General features: G+C 39.1%; 1 protein-coding gene across 3 annotated transcripts in view; it reads right to left on the bottom strand.

Moving 5' to 3' along the window:
- dtx1 (deltex 1, E3 ubiquitin ligase) overlaps positions 1 to 17,038 on the bottom strand; it is a 50,020-nt gene extending 32,982 nt beyond the window's left edge. Inside the window, exons 1-2 of one of the 3 annotated variants that reach the window (XM_079636825.1) lie at positions 16,926 to 17,038; positions 9,131 to 9,846 (exon numbers count right to left, since the gene is read on the bottom strand). In XM_079636825.1, coding sequence (XP_079492951.1) covers positions 9,131 to 9,518 — 388 coding nt within the window. In that variant the 5' untranslated portion in view covers positions 9,519 to 9,846; positions 16,926 to 17,038. Of the gene's footprint in view, positions 1 to 9,130; positions 9,847 to 11,843; positions 12,100 to 16,925 lie in introns of those variants that run through there. The other 2 variants (XM_079636823.1, XM_079636824.1) reach the window with 2 other exon arrangements.
- Between the last annotated feature and the right edge of the window lie 7,962 nt (positions 17,039 to 25,000).

The following is a 25,000-nucleotide window of genomic DNA, read 5'->3' as shown; positions in this document are numbered from 1 at the left end:
GTGGCTGGCCAATCAGTGAGACCACAGGCTGTTCTGTTTGAATTTAAGACACAAACAATTAGTCACACTGTATATTAGCTTGGCGCTGACTATTGGTGCGTCCTAATTCGTATACTATCCGTCCTAAATAGTAATCGAAAATAGAATTAGTACGTCCCAGATCGTAGTATGTTGAAATGAGTGTTTCTAAGATACCCGGATGGTCTACTATTTCCGGTTAGGTTTTGAAGTGCAGATCGATGAGCACGCTAACGGCTGATATTGCCCACAACCCATCGCGCGTTAGACGAGGATTCGGTTAGAACTACAAACACGTGTGAAAAGTGTTAAAAAACTACAGACATGGAGGACGCGCGAGTCCGGCGGTTATGTAGAGAGGTTTAGATAAAGGGGTTTGACTCTTGAGTGATTAATTATCAGTATCTAACCTGACGAAAATGTATTTATTCAATGTTGTCCACATTATATTGCATCTGCAGCAGCATTGTGAACTTTTGTAAAGATATGTTCAGCCATTAACTTTTAAATGTATCATTATATTCAAATTGGAAACACACGAGGAGAGTCCCCGCATGACAGACCCGCGACTCGCAGATGAACGTGCGACTAAATCTCTCTCCGAAACGATAGGAAATTAAATTAGATTGAATGGTGGATTTTAACTGTGATGAGATGATTGACAGGGCAGTTTACTGACACGATGCACGCGACAGATCTGTCCGTTAAAGATGACGAAGTAGTGTGTCCCAAAGCTTGCCTACTCTTCTGCTACACTCTCAAAAGTATATACTTTTTCTTCACAAAAAGAGTACATACGTAGAATTGGGACGCCGCATATAATAAGAGTATTTCTTTGACAGTAGTGTTCGTCAGGGTCAATGTGTAATGTTTACTGGGGACTTGAGAACCAGCGACTGTGGGCGTGTCCTTCGAAAAATATATGCAAATGACAGCTGTGTGACGCCCGTTGCAGTTTACATACAAACTCGTTCTCCAGCAGAGAAGTTTTAGAAGCAAGAAAACTGATTCCTACAGAGGCCCTAAAGGGACATGGTGGTGGTGGGGGAATTAGATGGAGGAAAAATCCCAATGTTCTCTCGCAAATGTTTAGCATCCCCCCAGAGACACTTTGAATTTGGACAATAACTTTTTTGTTCGGACAAGAAACTTTTTTTTTTAGCACAAACACAAGGTTTCTCGGGGGAAGGGAAACGTTTTGCGAGAGAATGTAAAAGCATTGGCAAATAATTTTTCTCCATCTCATAGATTTTTTCCTTCACCATGTCCCTTTAGAGTCTCCGTAGATTGCTTAACAATACACCTTGTTAATATTTTGAATTCTTATATAAATATATATATGCGCGCGCGTGCGCGTGTGTGTGTGTGTGTGTGTGTGTGTGTGTGTGTGTGTGTGTGTGTGTGTGTGTGTGTGTGTGTGAATAATACGGGGCAAAATGTCAGAAACGGGTTGCCAATGGATGGACGGATGGATGGATGGATGGACGGGTGGATGGACGGATGGACGGACGGATGGACGGACGGATGGACGGACGGATGGACGGACGGATGGACGGACGGATGGACGGACGGATGGACGGACGGACGGATGGATGGATGGATGGATGGATGGATGGATGGATGGATGGATGGATGGATGGATGGATGGATGGATGGATGGATGGATGGATGGATGGATGGATGGATGGATGGATGGATGGATGGATATTAAAATAATAAACATGTACACCAGACAGACACTGATTTAAAATTAAAAGGAAAATTATTTTAAAAAATAATGCATAAATAAATACATACATACATACTACTACTATTTATAATAATGCAACCTCCTATAGCAAAACCACAGTCACTAAAATAAAGTACAGGTACAGAGAGATGCGTGAACAACAGAAAATAATGAAAGTCATCTTTGACAAAAAATATGCATTATATAACATATGCATTATTATAATCAGAGCAACAATGTTTACGGCTTAGTGGGTGACATTCTGAAAAGTTCACATTCACATATATGCATTTGGCAGATACATTTATCCAAAACAACTTGCATTGCATTCAAGCTGTACACTATCCAACTCATGCATTCCCTGGGGACCGGACCCATGACTTTGGCATTGTTATCACCATGCTGTGCTGTTTGTGTTATAGGCAGCACAACTGGTAGTTAGGTTTTAAATGCCTGCTTTAAAAAATTTTTTAATACTGATTGGCTGATGAGATTTATAACACCCTTGAATACAACACTGTATATCTCCGTCCAGTCCATTGAGCAAAACAAATCATAGCAGTGTCACTTTGCAAAAGAAACATGTAAGAGAAGACACCTACAGCGCTGCAGAAAACCACAGACTCTCTCCTGAGACAAACAGACCGATTGAGTCTGGCCAGAGATCAAACCCATTCAAACACACACACAATCACATCTGCACGGCCGTTCATCACACACACACACACACCAGACGCTCACCAGTCTTTCCTTATTAGAGATGTGATGAAACCTCTAACAGTAAGTGATCAAGCTAAGTGTGTGCGTCATCCTACAGCGCTTGTGCTCCAGACACCAATGATTCCTCAAATCCTGTGTGTTGTTGAGGAGAGTGCTTTTTTTTTCTCCACCATTTTTACCTTTACGGACCATAAAACAGGTGAAAAAAATCCACAGATGCACATAGAAGGAACCCAGAACACATTAGAAACCCCTAGCAACGCCTTGGAAACCATGCAAAGCACCATAGCAACTACGTAGCAACACCCTGGCAACCAATCAGAACCCCCTAGCAACTGCATAACAAAGTGTTAAAAAAAGATAAGAAAACCCTAGCAACATTGTTATTTCGTTGTTATTTATAACAATGATAAATAAAGAACAAATTCAAATTGCATAAAAACATTCCAAAAACCACATTAGAAACCACATAGCAACGCCTTGGCAAACCTTCTACAGCACCTGCAAAGCAACACACTGGCAACCAATAACAACACCCTAGCTACTGCATAGCAGGTTGCACTTGCAACATGTTAAAATAATTTAGAAAACCCTAGCAATTGCATAAAACATGCTTAAAACCCCCTTAGAAATCTCATAGCAACGCCTTGGTAACCATCCACAGCGCCATAGCAACTACGTAGCATCACTCTGGCAACCAATAAGAACACGCTTGATATTGTATCACGCTAAAAACTATTTTTAAAAGTCTGGCCACTGAATAAAAACATGCTTAAAACCTCCTTAGAAAATGCATAGTAAAGCCCTGGTAACCACCCACAGTACCATAGCAATTGAATAGCAACACCCTGGCAACCAGTCAGAACACACATGCTAAAACATTTTAGAAAACTCTAGCAACTGCACAAAAACGTGCTTAACAACACCACTATAGATGCACATAACAATGCCTTGGCAACCAGCCAGAACACACTAGCTACAGTTCTGCAAACATTTAGAAAACCCTAGCAACTATATCTATGTATCAAATACTTGTTCTCCCCACTGTACATACATGTGTGTTTATTTATATATACAAAATAATTATACACATACACACACATATATATTATGTTAACACAAACTTTTATTTTGGATGCGATTAATCACGACTAATTGTTTCACAGCTCTATAAAAAACATTTAGAAAACCCGAGCAACTGCATGAAGACATGACAAAAACTGACAAAAACCAAAGCAACCACACAGTGACGCCCTGGCAACCCATCACCCGGACATCCTAAGATGAGCAGCGCTCACATCAAACTATTTTCCGCATGAATCCCACAAGGCTGAAGGAAGAAGGAGTTCTGCAGGGCTGAGCGATGTCAGTGTGACCTCAGTGACCAGCTGCTGTTTATTAGACACAGTACCATACTGCATACTTACTGCACACGAGGAAACCTCAAACTAAATGACAGATCCAAGCAGTGAGGGAGGGACACCACCACTACACACACACACACACACACACATCTCAGAACACTAAATCTATTAAGAGAGCTCCATCTGGAAGAACCAGGACAACCTAAAATAAGCATGCATACATCCAATTCAGAATATTACACTTCTCATGTTAAGTGGTCCAAAATTTTACACACATGTAAGTTTGTAAGGCTGTAAACGATTAATCGCGATTAATCGAATCCAAAATAAAAGTTTGTGTTTTACATAATATATGTGTGTGTATTGTGTATAATTATTTTGTATATATAAATACACAAACATGCATGTATATATTTGAGAAGTATTTGCATTTATATACTGCATATATATATTTTTTTATTTTATATATAAATAACACATTTTTCTTAAATATATACATGCATGTGTGTGAATTTATATACCGGTATACAAAAGTATACACAATACAAACACAAATATTATGTAAACACAAACTTTTATTTTGGATTTGATTAATTGCGATTAATCGTTTACAGCCCTAAAACTAAATGTCTCATCTTTAAAGTTTTCTTATTTCATTTTGAATGATCTGACCTCAGCTTTCTGATCAAAATTCAGTCAAACCCATCTAGTCTAAGAGACCTGATTTGACTTATTATTTGCTCATTGCTATAATAATAAAAATTACAAGTACAACCAAATCTACCCCCCACCCTCTACCCCTAATATAAAAAATGTAAAAGAAGGTAAAACCCTAGAAACTATATAAAAACATGCTTAAAACCACATAGTAGTGCCTTGGCATCCATCCAAAGCACCTTAGCAACTGCGTAGCAACACCCTGGCAACAAATAAGAAAACCCTAGCAACTGCATAGCAACATGGTAAAATCATTTAGAAAACCGTAGCAACTGCATAAGCATGCTAAAAGCCACCTTAGAAATTACATAGTAATGCCCTGGAAACCATACAAAGCACCATAGCAACTGTATAGCAACACCTGTTAACCAGTCAGAACACACTGGATATTGCATATCAACATGCTAAAAACCATTTAGAAAACTGTAGCGACTGCATAAAACATGCTTAAAACCACTTTAGAAATCACATAGCAACGCCCTGGCAACTATCCAAAGCACCATAGCAACTGTATAGCAAAATCTTGGTAACCAGTCAGAAAACACTAAGAAAACTGCTTCCTTAAAAATAAATAAAACATTTGCTTAATTTATTAATCATTTTTCAAATGAAGACTTGGATTTAATTGGATTTACCTCACTTCTGGGAAAGATTTTGTTCCCAATAATAACCATATTTCAGCAAACACACTTTTAAATGACAAAGTACCTTAGACTTAATGTTTTTAGATAATGCCCATTAAATTGACTACTAGCTTAACACAATAACAGAAAACTTTATGCATGTTTAGAATGTGAGCGCCAGAGAGAGAGAGAGAGAGAGAGAGAGAGAGAGAGAGAGAGAGAGAGAGAGAGAGAGAGAGAGAGAGAGAGAGAGAGAGAGAGAGAGAGAGAGCACATCTGGAAGTTGGTGAAGCAGAGGTCATACAATGAGAGACGTTGATTTCTCATTTTAGGTTTATTCTGGTTTTGCGGATTAGCAGGAAATATCCAGAAGAGACTGCGGCACTTTATCATTTTACTTTCACAGATGAACTTCTTCCAGTTAAACAACCTTTCTGCAGCCAATCAGTATTGACTTTAAATGCTGGTTATTGGTGCCGTTTCTCCAGCAAAACTTAGCTAAGCTTCATTTAACTAGATAAGAAGCCAAGAAGAAAGAGACACCCGCATCTAACGTGACGTTAAAGCACTTCCTCATCAGATTAATGTTCAGAGATTGATACAGAAACATTGACTTAAAAATCTGCGTGAACCGGAAGTTGCAACCGACTTTATCTCAGTGTTGTGACGTATTTCCGAGAGAAACGAAATACTAAATGAGGAAAAATAGTGGGCGTGGCTTTTTCTTTTTCCAACTAGCACCTGATTGGATCTAGAAAAGTAGGCGTTTCATTCAGCCGGTCTACTGTCAGTTGGAGGGGCGTGGTTACGGGTGTTAAGCAGACACCGGTTATGGCAGGATTTTATCTTCCATTGATCTTTAGTAAAATATAGATGATTCAAAGAATGTCACATGATGTGTGTGAGAGAATTTTCAGATTTTGATTAAAGATTACGAAGCCAAAAAATGTTTTTGTGTGGATTGACTTGCATGGATGAATTCTTCACCACAAAACGATCAATTTAGGCAAACAAAGTAAAACAGGTCTGTTTATATGACCATAAAAATCTGTGGGAATATTTACTACTCTATCTGGTGATGTTATTTCCACGGAAATGACACACTTCATCTTTAAAAGATGTGCCGTAATGAACACAAACATGCACCAAAATAACACACAGCTCTGTTTTCCACAGAGCGTCCCATGTGTCCTAATTTAACCCTGAACTGTTCTACTTTAGGTCATGTTCTCTCATGAGGGAAAACAGCAGCCCGAGGCAATGGCATCATGCGAACAGAGCGCCCTGGGGACGCGCCGATCTGTGTGTGTGTGTGTGTGTGTGTGTGTGTGTGTAGAGATGGTCTTCAGAGAATATCAGCTCTTGGTTGGAACCGCACAGATTTTCCAAGTAGTCATAAACCCTGAAGCTGTCTTTGTTCATCTCTAGTTGACTTCAAATGAACACTAGTAGCACATGACGTCTCTGACGCTTTTTTTCTGAACGTTTAACCTTGAAAGGTGTGCTTTTGATGTGTGGGAACTTTAGTAAGTGGTTAGACAACTAGTCATTTAGTCCACAGATTCACTTTCAATTCATATTCACATGCACTGTAAAAAAAAAAAAAAAAAAAAAAAAAAAAAAAAATCCTACCAAGTATTTTTGAGTATCGAAACATTCTTAAATCAAGACACATTTACTTCATAAGCTAAATGGTTACGTCTCGTTTAAAATGTAAACTGTCAAAAATAAGTGAGTTTGTGATTTAAACTAGAAAAAATATCTGCAAATGGGGTCAGAAAAATACATTTCATTCAAAGCCGGGAATACAAGATTATTTTTCTGACAACACTGACAGATGTTTTAAGCACAAACTCACTTAAAGGGATAGTTCACCCAAAAATGTAAATGATCCCATTATTTACTCACCCTCAAGTCATCCTAGGTGTATATGACATTCTTCTTTCAGCCAAACTCAATCGGAGTTATATTATAAAATATTTTCCAATATATTCCATGCTTTATAGTGGGACTGAATGGTACCTTAGTTTGTGAAGCTCATAAAAGCGCATCCATCCATCATTAAAGTGATCATACGACAGGGGTTAATAAAGGCCTTCTGAAGCCAAGACAAATATCCACATTTTTATGCTAGAATCACTGGCTTCCGGTAACAGCAGTGCACGAGTCTAGTTCCGGCGGAAGAATGACCTCTGACCTAACACATGATGAGTGACCTCTGACCCGACACATGACGAGTGACCTCTGATCCCTCACATGGCGAGTGACCTCTGACCCGACGCATGACCCCATGCATGACGAGTGATCTCTGACCCGACGCATGACGAGTGACCTATGACCCATCACATGGCGAGTGACCTCTGACCCTACGCATGACCTCTGACCCTACGCATGACGAGTGACCTATGACCCATCACATGGCGAGTGACCTCTGACCCGACGCATGACGAGTGACCTATGACCCATCATATGGCGAGTGACCTCTGACCCGACGCATGACGAGTGACCTCTGACCCGACGCATGACGAGTGACCAATGACCCGACGTATGACGAGTGACCAATGACCCGACGTATGACGAGTGACCAATGACCCGACGCATGACGAGTGACCTATGACCCGACGCCTGACCAGCAGTGACCTCTGACCCGACGCATGACGAGTGACCAATGACCCGACGTATGACGAGTGACCTCTGACCCGACGTATGACGAGTGACCAATGACCCGACGCATGACGAGTGACCTATGACCCGACGCCTGACCAGCAGTGACCTATGAACCGACGCATGACCAGCAGTGACCTCTGACCCAATGCATGACCTCTGACCCGACGCATGATGTATTGGCGTATGCAGAAGCGCAGTCTAAAACGCAAATTTTTAAAGAGAAATGTGGGAGGAGCTTGAGTTTGTTGATTGAACCACGAGAGGTGTCGACTCTCTTCTGAGTTTTCTACATCATGCATCAGGTCAGAGGTCAGTGGTCATGCGTGAGGTCAGAGGTCACTCATCATGTGATGGGTCATAGGTCACTCGTCATGCATGGGGTCAGAGGTCACTGGTCATGCAACGGGTCATAGGTCACTCGTCATGCATGGGGTCAGAGGTCAATCATCATGCGTCGGGTCAGGGGTCACTCATCATGCGTGGGGTCAGATGTCAATCGTCATGCGTCGGGTCAGAGGTCACTCGTCATGCATGGGGTCAGAGGTCAATCATCATGCGTGGGGTCAGAGGTCACTCATCATGCGTGGGGTCAGATGTCACTCGTCATGCGTCGGGTCAGAGGTCAATCGTCGGGTCAGAGGTCACTCGTCATGCATGGGGTCAGAGGTCAATCATCATGCGTGGGGTCAGGGGTCACTCATCATGCGTGGGGTCAGATGTCACTCGTCATGCGTCGGGTCAGAGGTCAATCGTCATGCGTCGGGTCAGAGGTCACTCTTCCGCCGGAACTAGACTCGCGAATGGCTGTTACTGGAAGCCAGTGATTATAGGTTATAGATTATAAGTTATAGATAAGTTATAAATATGGATATTTTTCTTACACACACGCATGGCGTCAGAAGGCCTGATTTGATTCATGTGGCACTTTTATGATGGATGGATGCGCTTTTCTGGGCTTCAAAAACTCAGGCACCATTCACTCCCATTATAAAGCTTGGAAAGAGCCAGGACATTTTTTTTATATAACTCTGATTGTGTTCGGCTGAAAGAAGATAGTCATACACACCTAGGATGGCTTGAAGGGGAGTAAATGATGTGAAAATGTAAATTTTTGGGTGAACTAACACTATAAATTTGATCAATTTTAAGAAAAAGGCTTTTTGCAGTGCATGTAAAGTGGATTTGGACTTGCCTAAACACGGACTAAAGTCCCCACACATCAAAAGCACCTTTCATGGTTAAACATCCAAATAAAGCGCATGACTTTCCCGCCGTGTGTATCCGGGACTCACCTGTGTCCTGTCTGAACTGATGCATGGACTGCAGGTCAATGACGTACGGCGCGAGCTGCGGCTCCACCTGTCCCAGTATGACGGTCCCGCGAGCGTCTCCCTTCAGGACGTTCTCGATGTGATGACAAACGGCGGCGCTGTACGGCCTCCAGCGGCCGTGTTCGTTCATCCATTCCCAGACCACCACCCGTGCCATGCTCTGAGACGAGTACCCCCCTCCCAGCGACACCAGGACCCCGGAGCCGGGTCGAGCCATGGGACCCGATCCACACCGACAGCGGACACAGCGGAATTTGTGACAAGATATGCAGGGGATAACGTTCCAAAAGAATGTTCTTAGACTGTGAACATTCCGAATTCTTCGTTTCTGCTGAAAGAACGACCACATAAACAACACGAGTCACCAGTCAACGCACGTCCTGCAGAAGAAGAACGAATCAGGCTCCGTTCACATGAGGGATTCGCCCATGTAATCGAGTTTGCACACATAAACTAGATTAGTCTCTAGTATTCCAGCTCTGGAAGTAATCATGCTCTCCACAGTGAGTAATCCAGAACAGATGATCTGAGATATTACATCTCGTTTTGAAGGAGTCCCGGAAATCTTGTAATCCTGAAGTCCAGTTTTCTGGTCTAGATTTCTCCGGTTGACGGAGAAAACGCCGGTCAGACAGTTTCTGCTTCTATATTCTTGAGTCTGAAGTTGAATTGCGTATCTAATGAAACACAGGAGAGAGAGAAAATCAGACAAAAACCCATTGAATAGAAGGTCACACACACTCAGTGCTGGGGAGATTTCTTACAAACTGTAGTCAGTTGATTCCAGATCACATGATAAAAATGGTTAGTAATGCAATCTAGTTTAATCATTTTAGGGGATGCATTCTCATACTTTTTAGATTGTTTATCACATTGTTTTGACAATCTTGTACCTTATTGATATAAAAATACAAAGAAAAAGAAAATATATTCACTTGGATATATTGCTCCTCCTGGAAGAGCTTCTGAACGTATATAAGCAGTAGGCTTTTTTAGAAAGGAAAATTCAAATAAAGTATCAATTATGAATAATCTATGCCATTGTGAGAATAACGTGTAATCAATAGAAAAGTAACTGTACACTTTGCTGTAATGCTGGGTTGTTTCAACCCAATTTTGGGTCAAATATGGACAAACCCAGCCGTTGGGTTCAATTTTTTAATTGCATTTTTGATGCAACGTTTGGGTTTGTCCATATTTGACCCAAAATTGGGTTAAAACAACCCTGCATTTTTTAGAGTGATTGATTACCAACATTTATTAAATGTAATATAATCTAATTACAAGTACTTAATTTTTGGAATCTGATTACATAATCCAGTTATACCCAGCACTGGTCCCATTAAAGTACGGAAGCTTGTTTCCGCCACAAAATAAAAAATAAAGGTAATTGCGACCTTTAATCTCACAATTCTGATTTTTAATATCTCGCAATTGTGAGGGGGAGGGGGGGGGGCTCAGAACAGCGAGATAAAAGTCACAATTATATTTTAAAACGTTTTGTTTCATGGCGGTCACAAGCTTCCATAATAAATAGAAATATAATTAACTAAAACATTATAATTACTTGATCATTGGCTGCTTAGCTCTTTAATCAATGCATTAATAAAGCTAATGCAAGCAGAAACATTGATGACCTTTTTTCTTTTTTCATAAGACTTTTTGGCGTTTTTTTATTTTGCAGTTACACGACTTAAATACAAAATTTGTTATTGCTTTCATGTAAAATGATTCAGTTTTATTTGAAACATTCAAAAATTCCAGTTTTACAATAAGTCATTTGTTTTACTGTTGAACTGGAATGTCTCGGATGCATTATGGAGCCGTGAAATACATATTTACATGCATGGCAGAGATTTTTACATTTGATTTAAATACATTTAGATATTAGCTATACGCTCATCTTATTTTATGTAGCAGTTCAAATGTTTTAAAACAACTGAATTTTGCCATCAGTAGGCAGTAATGTCTGTGAATCGCATCTTCTGATGCCACATGCTGTAGGAAATCATGCCAGACATACGCATGTGAACATGAGAGAGATATCCCTCTCCCCCTAACATCCCTTTAATAACCCCTAATGAAAGATCCTGTTCCAGTGATCAATAACTGCATGATAAACTCCTCATAAATCCCGAATAAACCCTTCATCTGTTCCTCACGGCGCCGCGCGTGATGGTGTGCGCGCAACCCGAACCCGAATCTATGGGAAATAAGCGCATATGTGTGGCCTCAAATCTGCTCTACTGTAACCCAGATCTAGCCGAACATCTGCCTGAGGTCCATGCAGACGTGTAGAAGAGCCGGTTCTGCTCATGATTCATCTTCATTTACGAGCATATGATCTCGTTCTTCTCCATATGAGCTCCGGATCCGCGTCTGCTCTTGATTCGGTTCGATCAGAAACTCATCAGTGCATCACACTGGATCCGATGGGACGATTTTCTTCACTAAAAGCGCTTCACGCAGGTCCAGTCAACGCGAGGATTCATCATTACTAGATGTAAAAAAGGGGAATATGCGCGCTCACTGATCTCTAGGAATAAGCTGGACACACGAGCGTTTTATATTGGCTCATCCTGACCACAACATCGTACATGCATTCGAATTGGTAATATTTAATTTCAGGTTTCACCTCAGAATGGAGGCAGAAATGAGGAGAGGAATCAGTCACCTGTGATGTGAAGCGTCTCCGCCGAACCGAGACGATAAACCGGAGGTTTGATCCAGAAAAAAAGGACGCAAAAATACCATCTAACCGGCCTCGACCGAGAGGCTGAGCAAATAAAGTGTTTGTAGATCACATACCCGACACGAAGCGAGTCAGAATGCACCGTGTTCTGCTGTGCATGAGCTGTGTTGGCTGTTGCTCATGTTGTGCGCATCCTCCACCGCGCGACTGTTGCTCGTGCGCGCGCGCGCGTGTGTGTGTGTGTGTGAGCAGCTCTATTTGCCATGGAAATTTCAGCATGACAAAATCAGATTTTCCGTTCTGACGATTCCACTTTAGAATAAAGAGGAACATTATCAGTCATGTTGCTTAAAATGATAAATACACTGGAAAAAAACTCTATAGAGTAGGCTACAGTTCACTATTAATTACAAAGATAATGGGAAATAACATTAAACGTGAAATTTTGAAGTAGCAAGACTGACATAGTATTTTCTTGTAAGGCTATATACTAAAAAAATATTTTTTTTACAATGTATAGTAAATTACAGAACATTAACATATATACTAAAACAACAGCAAAAAAATTATGGTAACATTACAATATGGTTTCATTTGTCAACTACAGTTAAAATCATCAATACTTATACAGCATAATCTTAATGCTAACACATTTAGTAAACAAAAAGTTGAGTGAACAAACATGAATAGGCCTAAACAAGAAATAATTGCATTTTTATCAACTAACTTTAAGAATAATAGTTGCTGTAGATTTTTTGCCCAACTAGCCTATTGTAAAGTGTTTATCATTTTTTTTATCACTTTCTGAAAAATATTATAATTTTAACCGTAAAAGGTGTGACATAAATATTCAAATAAAAAATAAAAGTCATGTTTAAAAAAAAATTGTGACTGTCATAATAAGATGCAAAAAAGCTATACATTTTCTGATGTCTCGTTGTCTTGCCCTTTTGTTGTTGACATATTTATTAAGCCTATAAACACGTTTGTTGAACTGAACACATGTGCAGTTTATTTACATCCCAACATGAACTAAACACAATAAACAATGAACTAAACATGAACTCACCAACAGCGGTAACAGAGAACACGGGAACACACAGGCTATATATACACAAGGACTAATGACTTAACAAGACATACCTGAACATAATCAACCAATAAAAATGTTACACATGAGCCTATCACATAACGGATAAGGGAATCACATGACAAACAGGAGCCATGAAAACTACAAAATAAAATAAGGGAAAACCCAAACAGCTCTTTTATAAGGAAGCTTGTTTTTTAGTCACGACTTATTGCGACTTTTTACTTCAAACTTTCTTTCTCGCAATGAAATCAGAATTATGAGTTTATATCTGGTAATTATGAATTATAACTCGCAGTTCTGACATTTATTTCCCCCAGAAGTGTGAGATAAACTCAATTCAATTCAATTCAGGGAAAAAAGTCAATTCATTACCTTTTTTATTTTCATAGTTTTATAAGAGTTAAAAAAAATGTAAAAAAGGAAATAGAAGTAGGCCTATAGTAAAATCATAAAGAATAAAATTAAAATGAAATTTAAAAACAAAATGATATAGGCTTAAAATATTTAATGTTCAAAGCTAATAAAATTTTTTTTATATATACACACACACACACACACACACACAATATATATTATGATGATTGGAAGATGTCTTTTTTCAGTTTGTAAAACATATACATCATATTAATGTAATAATACTGTAATATCAGGCCTTTTAAAGCCAGGAAAATCTCTAATAATGAAAGTTATATAAAGTTATGTCCATAATGCCTTGCTTAGTGCTTAACTAGAGCATGCTGGGCAAAATTATGGCATTATATAACTTTATAATTCTCATTTTATTTAACATTTACTCAGTTATTTGTTTAAAAAGAACATGACAAATTCCATCTGCATGTAATCAGGAATGAGTTTGCAATAAAATAGTCATTTGAATGCCACTCTCCCTTGAAATCATTCAGAGTGGACATTGTATGATGATTTATGGCAATAAAGTTAGTGAACTGACTCAATTTAACAGCACAATACAGGTTGTGAGTTACAGAAACAGTGTGAGATGAAAACACTGAAATGTTGATATACAGCCAAGTAATATATCCATCCGTTCACAATCACATTCAGAAAGTTACGCTTTAACATGTCCAGACAATAAAACAGTCCTTTGAGGAATAATCAACATAAAACTAATCACTAATCAACGACTGCACTTTCATAATTCATGGCTTTGCCTGGACTGAGTTCATCTGCCAGGTTTTTATGAGAATGTAAACAGACACAGCGTCCTCTAGTGTCTGAGGAGGATATTTACTGTACTTCTGAAATCAACAGTTACTTCCTCACTTTAAGACTGTATGCTATCCTGGTGTCTAAAACATAGGGTACAGCAAGGCTAAAGGCACACCTGTGGTGAAAATCCAGCTTTTAATGTTGTTTATGTGTCTATGTGGTGTTTTTAATACGCTTTAATAAGACAAACCATGTGTAAGTTCATAAGTGGACAGCATTGCTGAGTATTTTCTGCTTAAAACTGCAGTGAACCAAAGACAGTCTCAAACACACGGTTTGAAATCGCTGGTGTTTCTGACGTCACAAACTACCTTGTAACCAATCAGATCAACGTGTGATCGTCAACCAGTGGATCTCTGAGTGAGTAAGTGAGTGGAGGCGGGGCTCATTTGCATATTCATAGAACCGCGTATACTAAATGAGGCAAGGGTGTCGAGTTACATTCAAGATATTTTAAGGCATGACGAATTTTTTTCAAGGAAAAAACGCTTAAATATGTCATTTTGGTGATCAAAGATGAGTTTTAAGGGATAAAATGAGTGACTACAGGGAGACTTTAAGAATGTTTTTTTTTTTTTTTTGTATTGACCATTGACGGAACAACAGATTTTGTGTGAAAATAAATCATAAAAGTGGTTTGCTTGTTTAAAAAATCTTATAAATGTACGAGGTGGCGAGGAGGGCTTTTTACCCCACAGACACACTGTACAAATACTTTAGCTAAAATAATGTTTTTAATAGTTAATACTTTATAAAAAAAAATCTCTTTAGCAAAGTATATACTTTTTTAAAAGTAGATTCTGAAAGCATTGAAGGAGATCCAATAATAATTTAGTATGGATATACAGTAGTAACAGTAAATATGATATTTTATCTACAACAACAATCTACAACATTAAAAAAAATGAAATTAGATCAACTTTGCGTTGCTGTCCACGATCACGTCAAGGATCAGCCAAATTTCACACGCATAGTGTTTGAACATAAATGTGTGTTAGCAGTGTGTGTACACAACCACCCAATAATGGTATAAACCCACCCTCCCCTTTTTTTTAATCCCCATAAATCATAAGCAGTTTCTCAGAACAAGCCATTTGCATATTCTAGCAGTGTGATGTCACAGATGCTTAGACTCCGCCCTATTAGCATAGACTCCGCCCCTCCGTGAGCTGCACACAGTCCGCCATGTTTATCTCCTCGCCTGAGCATTTAACAGCAGCATTCACGTAAGAACTGTATTCTTTAGCTGCTAAAGTTATTCAGTCAAGAGCAGTGAGTTTTTCATTTGTTTTTTGATTAATATTAACAGCATATACAGCAGGACGGTATATTACACTGCTGTCACTTTAGTACACAGATCTAATATACACATGGAATTTCTTTATTTGCCGTACGTTCACAGACATAGCCGATTATGTGAAGTTTGTGTTTTTTTAACATAACCTTGTTGTGTATTTGACAGCAACACAATAACACGTGAAATATAACTTGGTTTAATACTCACAGGACCTCCCGTCTGACAGCAAGGATGTGTGCGCTCAGAAGTTTAGACTGATATTGCTTTAAAACACATGCAGATAATAAACTTTCATGATGATTAAGAAGTGCAATGTCATGTGAGCGTGACCACGATCAAGATGATAAATCAGAACCAAACAGATGATTTAGTTTCTGTCAGAGTATCCGAGGCACGAGCTGTTCAGGCTCCGCCCTCTTCTGGGTAGTGGGTGGGGAGAGCAGCTCATTTGCATTTAAAGATACATGCACGAAAAAGCACGTTTTTCCTTCCACTCAAAAATGGGCATTTACAACATATAATAAATTGTATGTGAGCTATTTCGAGCTGAAACTTCACAGACACATTCTGGACACTGATTATTATTACATCTTGTGAAAAGGAGCATAAATTCACCTTTGAGAAAAGTGCAGAGCCGAATTTTGCTTTAAAAGAGAATACAGTCAAATGCGCTTTTAGCCCCGTTGTACCCAACTGGTAGCATGCAAATAGATACTAGTACGTTTTAAGGATTAAATGTTAAAACATCTTTCCATGTGTAACATCCGCAAAACAAATGTATCTGATCTTTCCTGCTCTGTACGACCGTTTGAACTTTGTATCTTCAATTCATACAACATTTACAGGCTATATGTGCTTTTGTTTTCCCACCAAAAAGTAATTTCCTTTTGTTAGGTGACTATGGACGGAGATTACAATAATAGGAGACTATCAGGACGGATCGTGATCTTGACTTGAGGGAGGGAACTCATGAATAAGGCTAGCCTACCAAACATTTTTTTTTTTCCTTTTCAACTAGAGGAAGGGGGTTGAAAAGAAGGATGAATTCCCAAATAAATTGCTAGAAGTTCCCGGTGTCACGGTCACCAGCCTACTTCACTACATTTCCCAGCATCCTCCCACACTTGCACCTCCTTCACAATCACCTGCACCTTTCAGCGATCTCCCTCATTATATACTTCGCCAAAAACCACTCACCTTGTGTTCCCTCATCGTCCAGTCTCGTGTGGACCCATACCTGCCGTGTCTTTACCAGTGTTCATCCCCAGCGATCCTCTCCAGTGTCCATGTCCTGTGTTCTCCTCTACTTGTGTTGCCATATTCACCTGTTTGTCTGTCCACTGCTGCTAAACTCTTTCACCTGCTCTTCTGTCTCCGGGTCCCTGTTCCGTAACACCCGGAGACATGACAAAAATAAAAAATAAAAATAAAATGAACATGTACTCACACCAAATCAGACTTCCATTCTGAAGTGAAATCCGCTCAGTAACTTCACACACACCGCAGGATACACGCCAGGTTTTTAAGTGCAGTAAATTCATCCAGCCGCTAGAGGAGGCCATCTCACTGCTTCACAAGCACACTTATATTTATTTATTTACTATATATTGACAACACTATAATAATAACACAATACTTTTGCATTACAGGTGAAACTGGAAAAAATATAATATCATGCAAAGGTTAATTTATTTCAGTAATTCAACTTAAAAGGTGAAACTAATATATTATATAGACTCATTACATGCAAAGTGAGATATTTCAAGCCTTTCCGTTATAATTTTGATGATTGATGGCTTACAGCTTATGAAAACCCCAAATTCAAATTAGAATATTGTGAAAATGTTTTCATAATCATCAAAATTATAACAAATAAAGGCTTGAAATATCTCACTTTGCATGTAATGAGTCTATATAATATATTAGTTTCACCTTTTAAGTTGAATTACTGAAATAAATGAACTTTTGCACCATATTCTAATCATCCCAGTTTCACGTGTATATTAACTTTGCATCAAATTACAAGAAACTAGTTAATGCTGCTTTTTTCACTCTTTTTAAAAGTTGTGAAAATATTGTGGAGTTTTTCTTTTGCTATTTGAGCAAATTGGAACACAAAACTATATATATTTAATGTAGTCGCTCCTTCGTCGTTATAGAAGTTTACCTAACTATGACGACTTCCGCTTCTGAGAAACCCGGAAATGTGAAAAGTGTGTTTCCTCTCCCGTGGCCTCATGGGATATCAGTGTCCATCGCATGCACACTTCAGAATCTCTCTGGAAGAAGAAGGTCATTGGGCAATTTTTGCCTCCACTTTTATGATTATTGTGAATTCACACATGCTTCTTTTGTCACACACTGTTTGAAGTATGTGATTTCAGAAGCAGCCTAGGACATAGCACATCTAACATTGAGGGTGACCAAACATCTTTATTGTTTAGTTAATTTTTCATTTATGTTTAAAGATTTAAAAAAAATCCAAGCCTGCATTTTTGGCCTCCAATTTTGGTGGATAAATGCTGATAAAGAGCTTCAGTTTAAGTACAACATTGAAAAGCTGATCAATCATTGACTGTATAAAATAGTGCAACTGTTATTTTTAAACGATGAGATCCTCGTTGCGTTCATTTTGAAGTTGAAGCAAAATACAGGGGGAATCATTTAGCATCCATTATATTTCACTCCGGTCTAAAAGTTGGAAATAGAAGCTCAATATCCTTTCAGAAAGGGACGCTTGGATGAAAGAAACACACACCCACGCGCATAAAATAACATCACATTAGATCATATACAGCCAGATGAACTGTTTATCCTCCAGAAGATTATATTTATTCAAAACAAGAAGCGCAGGATTATTTGAGGTTTGTGATCTCTGATGAACATCACAGACCTGCTCATAAAACTGAATGAAGTGACCGTACAATAAGGAAATATGTTGGACTCTGTCTCTTCTAGCCCAAATCCTTTCAAATAAAAGGGTAGTTGATTTATAAAGACTATATTTAAATGCCAAAATATTGCTATTAACTGTCCAAAAATGCATGCTTGATATAATAATAATCAAAAAACTACCCAAAAATCATTTTATCACTTTTACAAACACATATGCATCATCAGAATCAAGAGTCACTTGAGTTAAACAATTATAGTTCATGTTGTTTTTACACACAGTAGATGTGATTATATTCACAATAACAGACCAGCATGCGTAAAATATACACTCAACTCGATACGACAAGGCTATTACAATAATAATAATACCTGAACAGGTTTAAATTAAACTATTTACAAGTTTCACAGCAGCTTATGTTTAATTCTCTGTTAAGTTTGACTTCAAGAATTATCCTTATAATAATTATCGTCCATTAACATCATAGTGTCTGTCTTAGATCCGATCTCATTTAAAGGCACACTATGTAGTAATTCCGTTTTTGTCAAACAGCGACCCCTAGAGTCTCTGTGGAGTACTTGTACTGTCGTAAACACCACTCCCGCAGAGCCGTCTCTGCACTCACGGCCTGACCCCCTCCCCCTGTACACCGGTACCTGTTCAGATGGAAGCTGTAGCGAGTGGAAATAAGGCGTGGCCCCTTTAAGAGCTGCGTGCGCCCTGTTGAACTGTCGGCGGTCTGTATTGTATGTGCGCCTCAAACACCGCATGTATGCGGCGCCGGGTTATTTCAGTTTTATGCTCATTCTTATCCTATTTTTGTTTATCAAGTAACGCTGTGGACGGTAGAATGTGTGACAGACAGTTACACGAGTTCGAAGTGCAAGTTGTGAGATGCCAAACACCTCCGTGAGTCTGTCCGGCCTCTGTAATAACTTCATCTGTCTATCTATCCTCACGTCGGACAATGAACAGGCACAGATAGCCTCCGAAGATGTCTATCAGTCCATCAACAAGAACTCCAGGTCAGCATCGCTGTTGCATCCACTGCTGCTTTTTAGCTCTCGCCAACGGGTGAAAACCTGACCGAGAGAGACTCGTCCGGTTCCTCACGCGGTCAGTTTCTCGTTTTCTTTTCCTCGACTCTTCCGACCACGTTTTCTTCATCGACTCTGCCATGATTCACGTCTGAAATGTGTGCTAGTGTCTGTTTCATAGATTGTTTATGTATGACGTCGTGCCGTAAAGCAAGTCGTGATTCTCGCGAGATTTGTCGGGGTCGCCACCCATAGATATCCATATAAGGCTAGATGTCTTAAGGCGGAGTCTCGAACGTCATCACCGGCGGCCATCTTGTCACAGGGAAGCTTTCTGGCGGGCTCTGTGGTTCCTGATGTAAGGTGAGTGATCTGCCCGAACACAAATCCTCTTATCTCGCTGAAATCTTGACGGATTTACAAACGGTTTGGTTTATTAACGTGGCTATAATTCTGGATGCTTGAACATGTTGAAATATATAATATTATAATTATTCATAAGTATGCAGTTTCATAACTACATCTCTGATGTTTATAACAAACCAACCCGTTTGAAAATCGGTAGAAAATTGAGCAAGTTACGGTTATTTAAAAAGTACATGCACCATTAAAACACAATGTTACGAGTGAGCGAGCTGACTGTGACAAGATGGCCGCCGTGTGCGGACGTCGACCTCCATTGGCCAGCAGCGCGGACGAGACATCTAGCCTTTATTATATGATTTCTATGTCGCCACCTCTCAAACTTGCATTGCTGGTTTTTCCAGAGCTTTGCTATAGGGATGATTCGCCTTACGAGTTCGTTTACCATCGAAATGACTTTGAAGCTGTTATATTAAGGTACAATTCTTGCATAGTGTACCTTTAATTCACCGTCTTCTCTCTTTTTAATACTAAAAACTTCCTCTATACTAAAATACTTCACAAACCACCTCTGATTTTCTGTTTTCATCTTTTTATTTGCTCTGAAATGGTTCTGTGATGATCTCTCTCTCTCTCTCTATCACAGCGAAATCTGAACAAACTAAAATTAAGCATGCATCCACTGAAGTAAACAGTTAATAAATGAATCCTTTTATTTATGCATTAGTTTGATCAAAATGACAGAAAAGACGTTTATAATGTTACAAAAGATTCTATTTCAAATCAATGCGGTTCTTTCTATTCATCATAGAATCCTGAACAATAAAATGTATCACAGTTTCCACAAACCTTTCAACATTGATAATAATCATAAATGTGTCTTGAGCATCAGATCATCATATTACACAGATTTCTGAAGGATCATGTGACACTGAAGACTGGAGTAATGATGCTGAACATCAGCTTTGATCACAGGAATAAATTACACTTTACTATATATTCACATAGAAAATGGTTCTTTTAAATTGTAATAATATTTCAGTTGTTCCTGTATTTGTGGATGGTGAGCATGAGACTCAGAATAAGACAGAAAGAGCAGAAGTGAGATATGGTGTTTACAGGCTTTAGTTTGAGTGTTGCAAACTTTGAAACATTTAGTGCAAGTAAGAAGTGAAAGGTGAATTCTGCAGTGTGTGATTTATGAATAACCATCCCTGACATCAAGAGCATGACAGAATCTGAATCAACGAGAAAAAAAAATTAAAGCATAAACTAAAATAGATAAAAATCAAGAAAACAAAAATAACTAAAAAGAGAACAGAAGAAATGGCGAGTCAAAGTGGAAATACAGAAACTGACGGAGATTCAGTTCAGAGAAATGAGACCCGCGTTTGATGAGGTGTGTGTGTGTGTGTGTGTGTGTGTGTGTGTGTGTGTGTGCTTTTATTCTCACGGGAAATGATGAAACCGCTATTTTTACCCGACTGTCAGGAATGAAGCAGAATGACAGATGAAAACTGGTAAAGGAAGTAAACAGGCTAAATTTATTTTCTCAACATTTTTGTCTTTTTTTCATGCTCTCAATACATTCAGATAAAAAATTCAGCATTGCATAAAACCTCTTTCCTTTGAGATGCGTTAAAAGGGTTCATATCATGAAGTTTCAAATGTTTACAAAACAAAATTAAAGTACTTTCAAACATGCGTAACGTTTAGTTCTCAACTCTAAAAGATAGTAAGTGCAAAGCTTAACATTAAAAGTGGACTTAAGTGGAAAAATTAAAAGTCTTTAAGATTTTTTTTTGTCTGAAGTTTTCAGTTTTAATAGTTATTTTATGAATACAATGAACTTTTTTTTTTTATCAATGACAATTTGATTCCTCCTGAAATGGTTCCCTTAAACGTTTTATTCCTTTACTTTAACATTAACAGAACATGCCAACAAATTATTAAATTATTTCTCACATTTATGAGTATAGCGCTGTATTTACTGGACCTATCACTACAACCACAGTCACGTAAGATTATTTACAATTTAGATGCAAAACCTTTATACAAAAATGAATGGGTTTAATTCCAACCCATTTAAAATGAGTTTCAGTGGCTGCCTTAAATTTAAGTAATTTCAACTACAATTATATAAAACTGACTAAAAATCCAGCTCCACTAAACAGTTTTACCATTTCCGAATCCATTCAGCCGATCTCCGGGTCTGGCGGTTGCACTTTTAGCATAGCTTAGCATAGATCATTGGCTGGGTCCCAATTCGCCTACTTATACTACGACCTAAAAGTATGTACTCTTTGTGTACTTTTGAGTGTGTAGCAGAAGACTAGACAAGCTTTGGGACACACTACTTCGTCATCTTTAACTGACAGACCTGTCGCGTGCATCCTGTCAATCATCTCGTCACAGTTAAAATCCTCCATTCAATCGAATTAAATTTTCTACCGTTTCGGAGAGATGTAGTCGCACGTTCATCTGCCAGTCTGTCATGCGAAGACTCTCCTCGTGTGTTTGAAATTTGAATATAATGATGCATTTAAAAGTTAATGGCTAAACGTGTCTTTACCAAAGTTCACAATGCTGCTGCAGATGCAATATAATGTGGACAACATTGAATAAATACATTTTCGTCAGGTTAGATACTGATAATTAATCACTCAAGAGTCAAACCCCTTTATCTAAACCTCTCTACATAACCGCCGGACTCGCGCGTCCTCCATGTCTGTAGTTTTTTGATCACTTTTCACTCGTGTTTGTAGTTCTAACCGAATCCTCGCCCAACGCGCGATGGGTTGTGGGCAATATTAGCCGTTAGCGTGCGCATCGATCTGCACTTCGGATTCTGACCGGAAATAGTAGACCATCCGGGTATCTTTGGAACACTTATTTCAACATACTACGATTTGGGACGTACTAATTCTACTTTTGAATACTATTTAGGACGGATAGTATACGAACTGGGACGCAGCCATTGAATCTGATTAGACCGTTAGCATCTCTCTCAAAAAAAGTGTCCAAAGAGTTTCAATATTTTTCCTATTTAAAACTTGAGTCTTCTGTAGTTACAACGTGTACTAAGTTGCGATTTTCTAGACCAATATGACTAGGAACTATTCTCTCATTCCTGCGTAATAATCCAGGAACTGCTGCCGCCGTAGCATGGGTGCCGTAGCATTTCCACTGCATTGTACAGTACGATTCGGTACGGCACGGCACGCTTTGGCGCTTTTCCACTGCATGGTACGGTACGGTACGGTACGGTACGGCTCGCTTTAAATGGTACCACCTCTGTTGAGGTTCCAAGTGTACCGTACCGATACTATAATGTGACGTGAAAACACTGCAGATCACTGATTGGTCAGACAGAATCGTCACTTCAGCGTCATTGTATTTGTTACACGAGACACTAAACCCGCTAGATTTAAATAGCCAGACAACAGCCAACACGGTAGCACCTGTTTTTAGAGTATTTACTTGACAAAAAAAGTAAAAAAAAATCACACAAGAAATGGCTGAATCGTGGTCAGTGGACGAGGTGCAGACGTTCCTCTCGTTGGTTGCCGAGGAGCGGAAGTAGCACAGCTCTTATCCGCACACGGCTACCACCGGACCTACAACTATTAACGATCAGTCCCACCCACTTTGAAGCGGTACTAACTGCAGTGGAAAAGCAACCGAGCTAAAGCGAACCGAACCGTGCCGAGTCGAGTCGTACCACGCAGTGGAAAAGCGAAGCGAGCCGAACCATTCTGCGCCGAGTCGAACCGAGCCGTGCCATGCAGTGGAAAAGCGCCATTAGACAGTATATAAGATTATTACCAAAGTCCTTTCAGGCAAGTCGTGCTACTGGGCCGCCATCTTGGCAACGCCTCCGGGCAGCTATTTCGGACTAACAAGACCCGGCTCCTATCTAAATGAATGGGTAGAGAGTCAGAACTGCACTTTCACTGGTCACCGGGACATAAAAACTGCATGTATATAAACAGCAGTAAAATATGATAAAAATTGCTGTAAAAGTTTGATGACTTTGCCCCAAAATAAGGTTTAAAACGCCTTTTTCCCCACAGGTTATACTTTTACTACGCATGCGCAAGGGTTCACGACACCAACTTCATTTACGTCTCTATCCAGAATGCCGGTGTTATGCCAAGCACTTACATGCTCAATGTCATTTGTTTTATCAGTGTACAGTACAATATTTTGAATTATTATTCTTGTCTCACTTTTTCTTTGCTTTGTCTACCCCTGATATGAACAGATTTTTTTTGTAATCTCATTGTATAACGTTGTGTGTTCTGTAAAATAAAATTATTTTTTAAAAACCTCTTGAAGAAATGCTGTGCTTATTGAAGTTAGGGATACAGTCAGCATATAACCAGAGACAATTTATATATATAACGTTACCAACTATATTTACACAACGCACATACACTGCATATCAAATCTGCCGCCTTTTCAAACAGTAACGTATTTTGGCGGACAAAAATAACGTTAGCATCAAGACAGAGATTTGTACATTTCTAAAGTTATATGCCATGTTTATGTGCCTTCTATGGGTGCAATAACAGAGTGGGCGATCCTTTTTCGCCTTCCCAAATGAGAATAAAAGGTAACGTCTTAAATATTTTAACCATTAGCGTTAAACTCCCGGTACGTTAGCTTGCTTACTATTGTCATTGTATATCTGTTGCTGTCGCAAAACCTCAACTGTGCGCATGCGTCAGTGGAACCAGACGATAGGCTTAAATGTTTCCCGGCTTGACTGTTAAAAGCAGATGATTGGCTTTCCAGCGGGAGGGGCGGGACATGTGCATACAATTCAGAATTAGCTTCCATAGTAATGCATGCAAATCATCATGAACTGCATCGCTGCTTTTGACTCATTAAAGGTTGGGTAGGTAAGAATTGTCTAAAGAACTTTTTTTCAACTAGGCTTAAACTGTCTTTATATACCAATACATAATTAAAATGCAAGTACTTTGAAAAAGAGAGTATAAAGATTGAGTGACACTAGTGTATTTAATCTTAAAAAAACACAGCTCATTAATTCCTACCGGGACGAAACAAGTGATTGGCTAGCGCGACTGTCACTCTCCGTCGCCATGACTACCGCCGCTATTACTGGCTCCGCCCACGTGCGCGCAGTCGCGCACCCGTTTTTAGGTGGGAGTGAATGGAATTAATGAGCTGTGTTTATTGAAGATTAAATACACTAGAGTCACT

Source organism: Phoxinus phoxinus, assembly GCF_949152265.1.
Source record: "Phoxinus phoxinus genome assembly, chromosome: 15".
Taxonomy (NCBI): Eukaryota; Metazoa; Chordata; class Actinopteri; order Cypriniformes; family Leuciscidae; genus Phoxinus; species Phoxinus phoxinus.
Note: the sequence above shows the minus strand (reverse complement) of the source record. Positions and strands in the feature narration are given on the sequence as shown.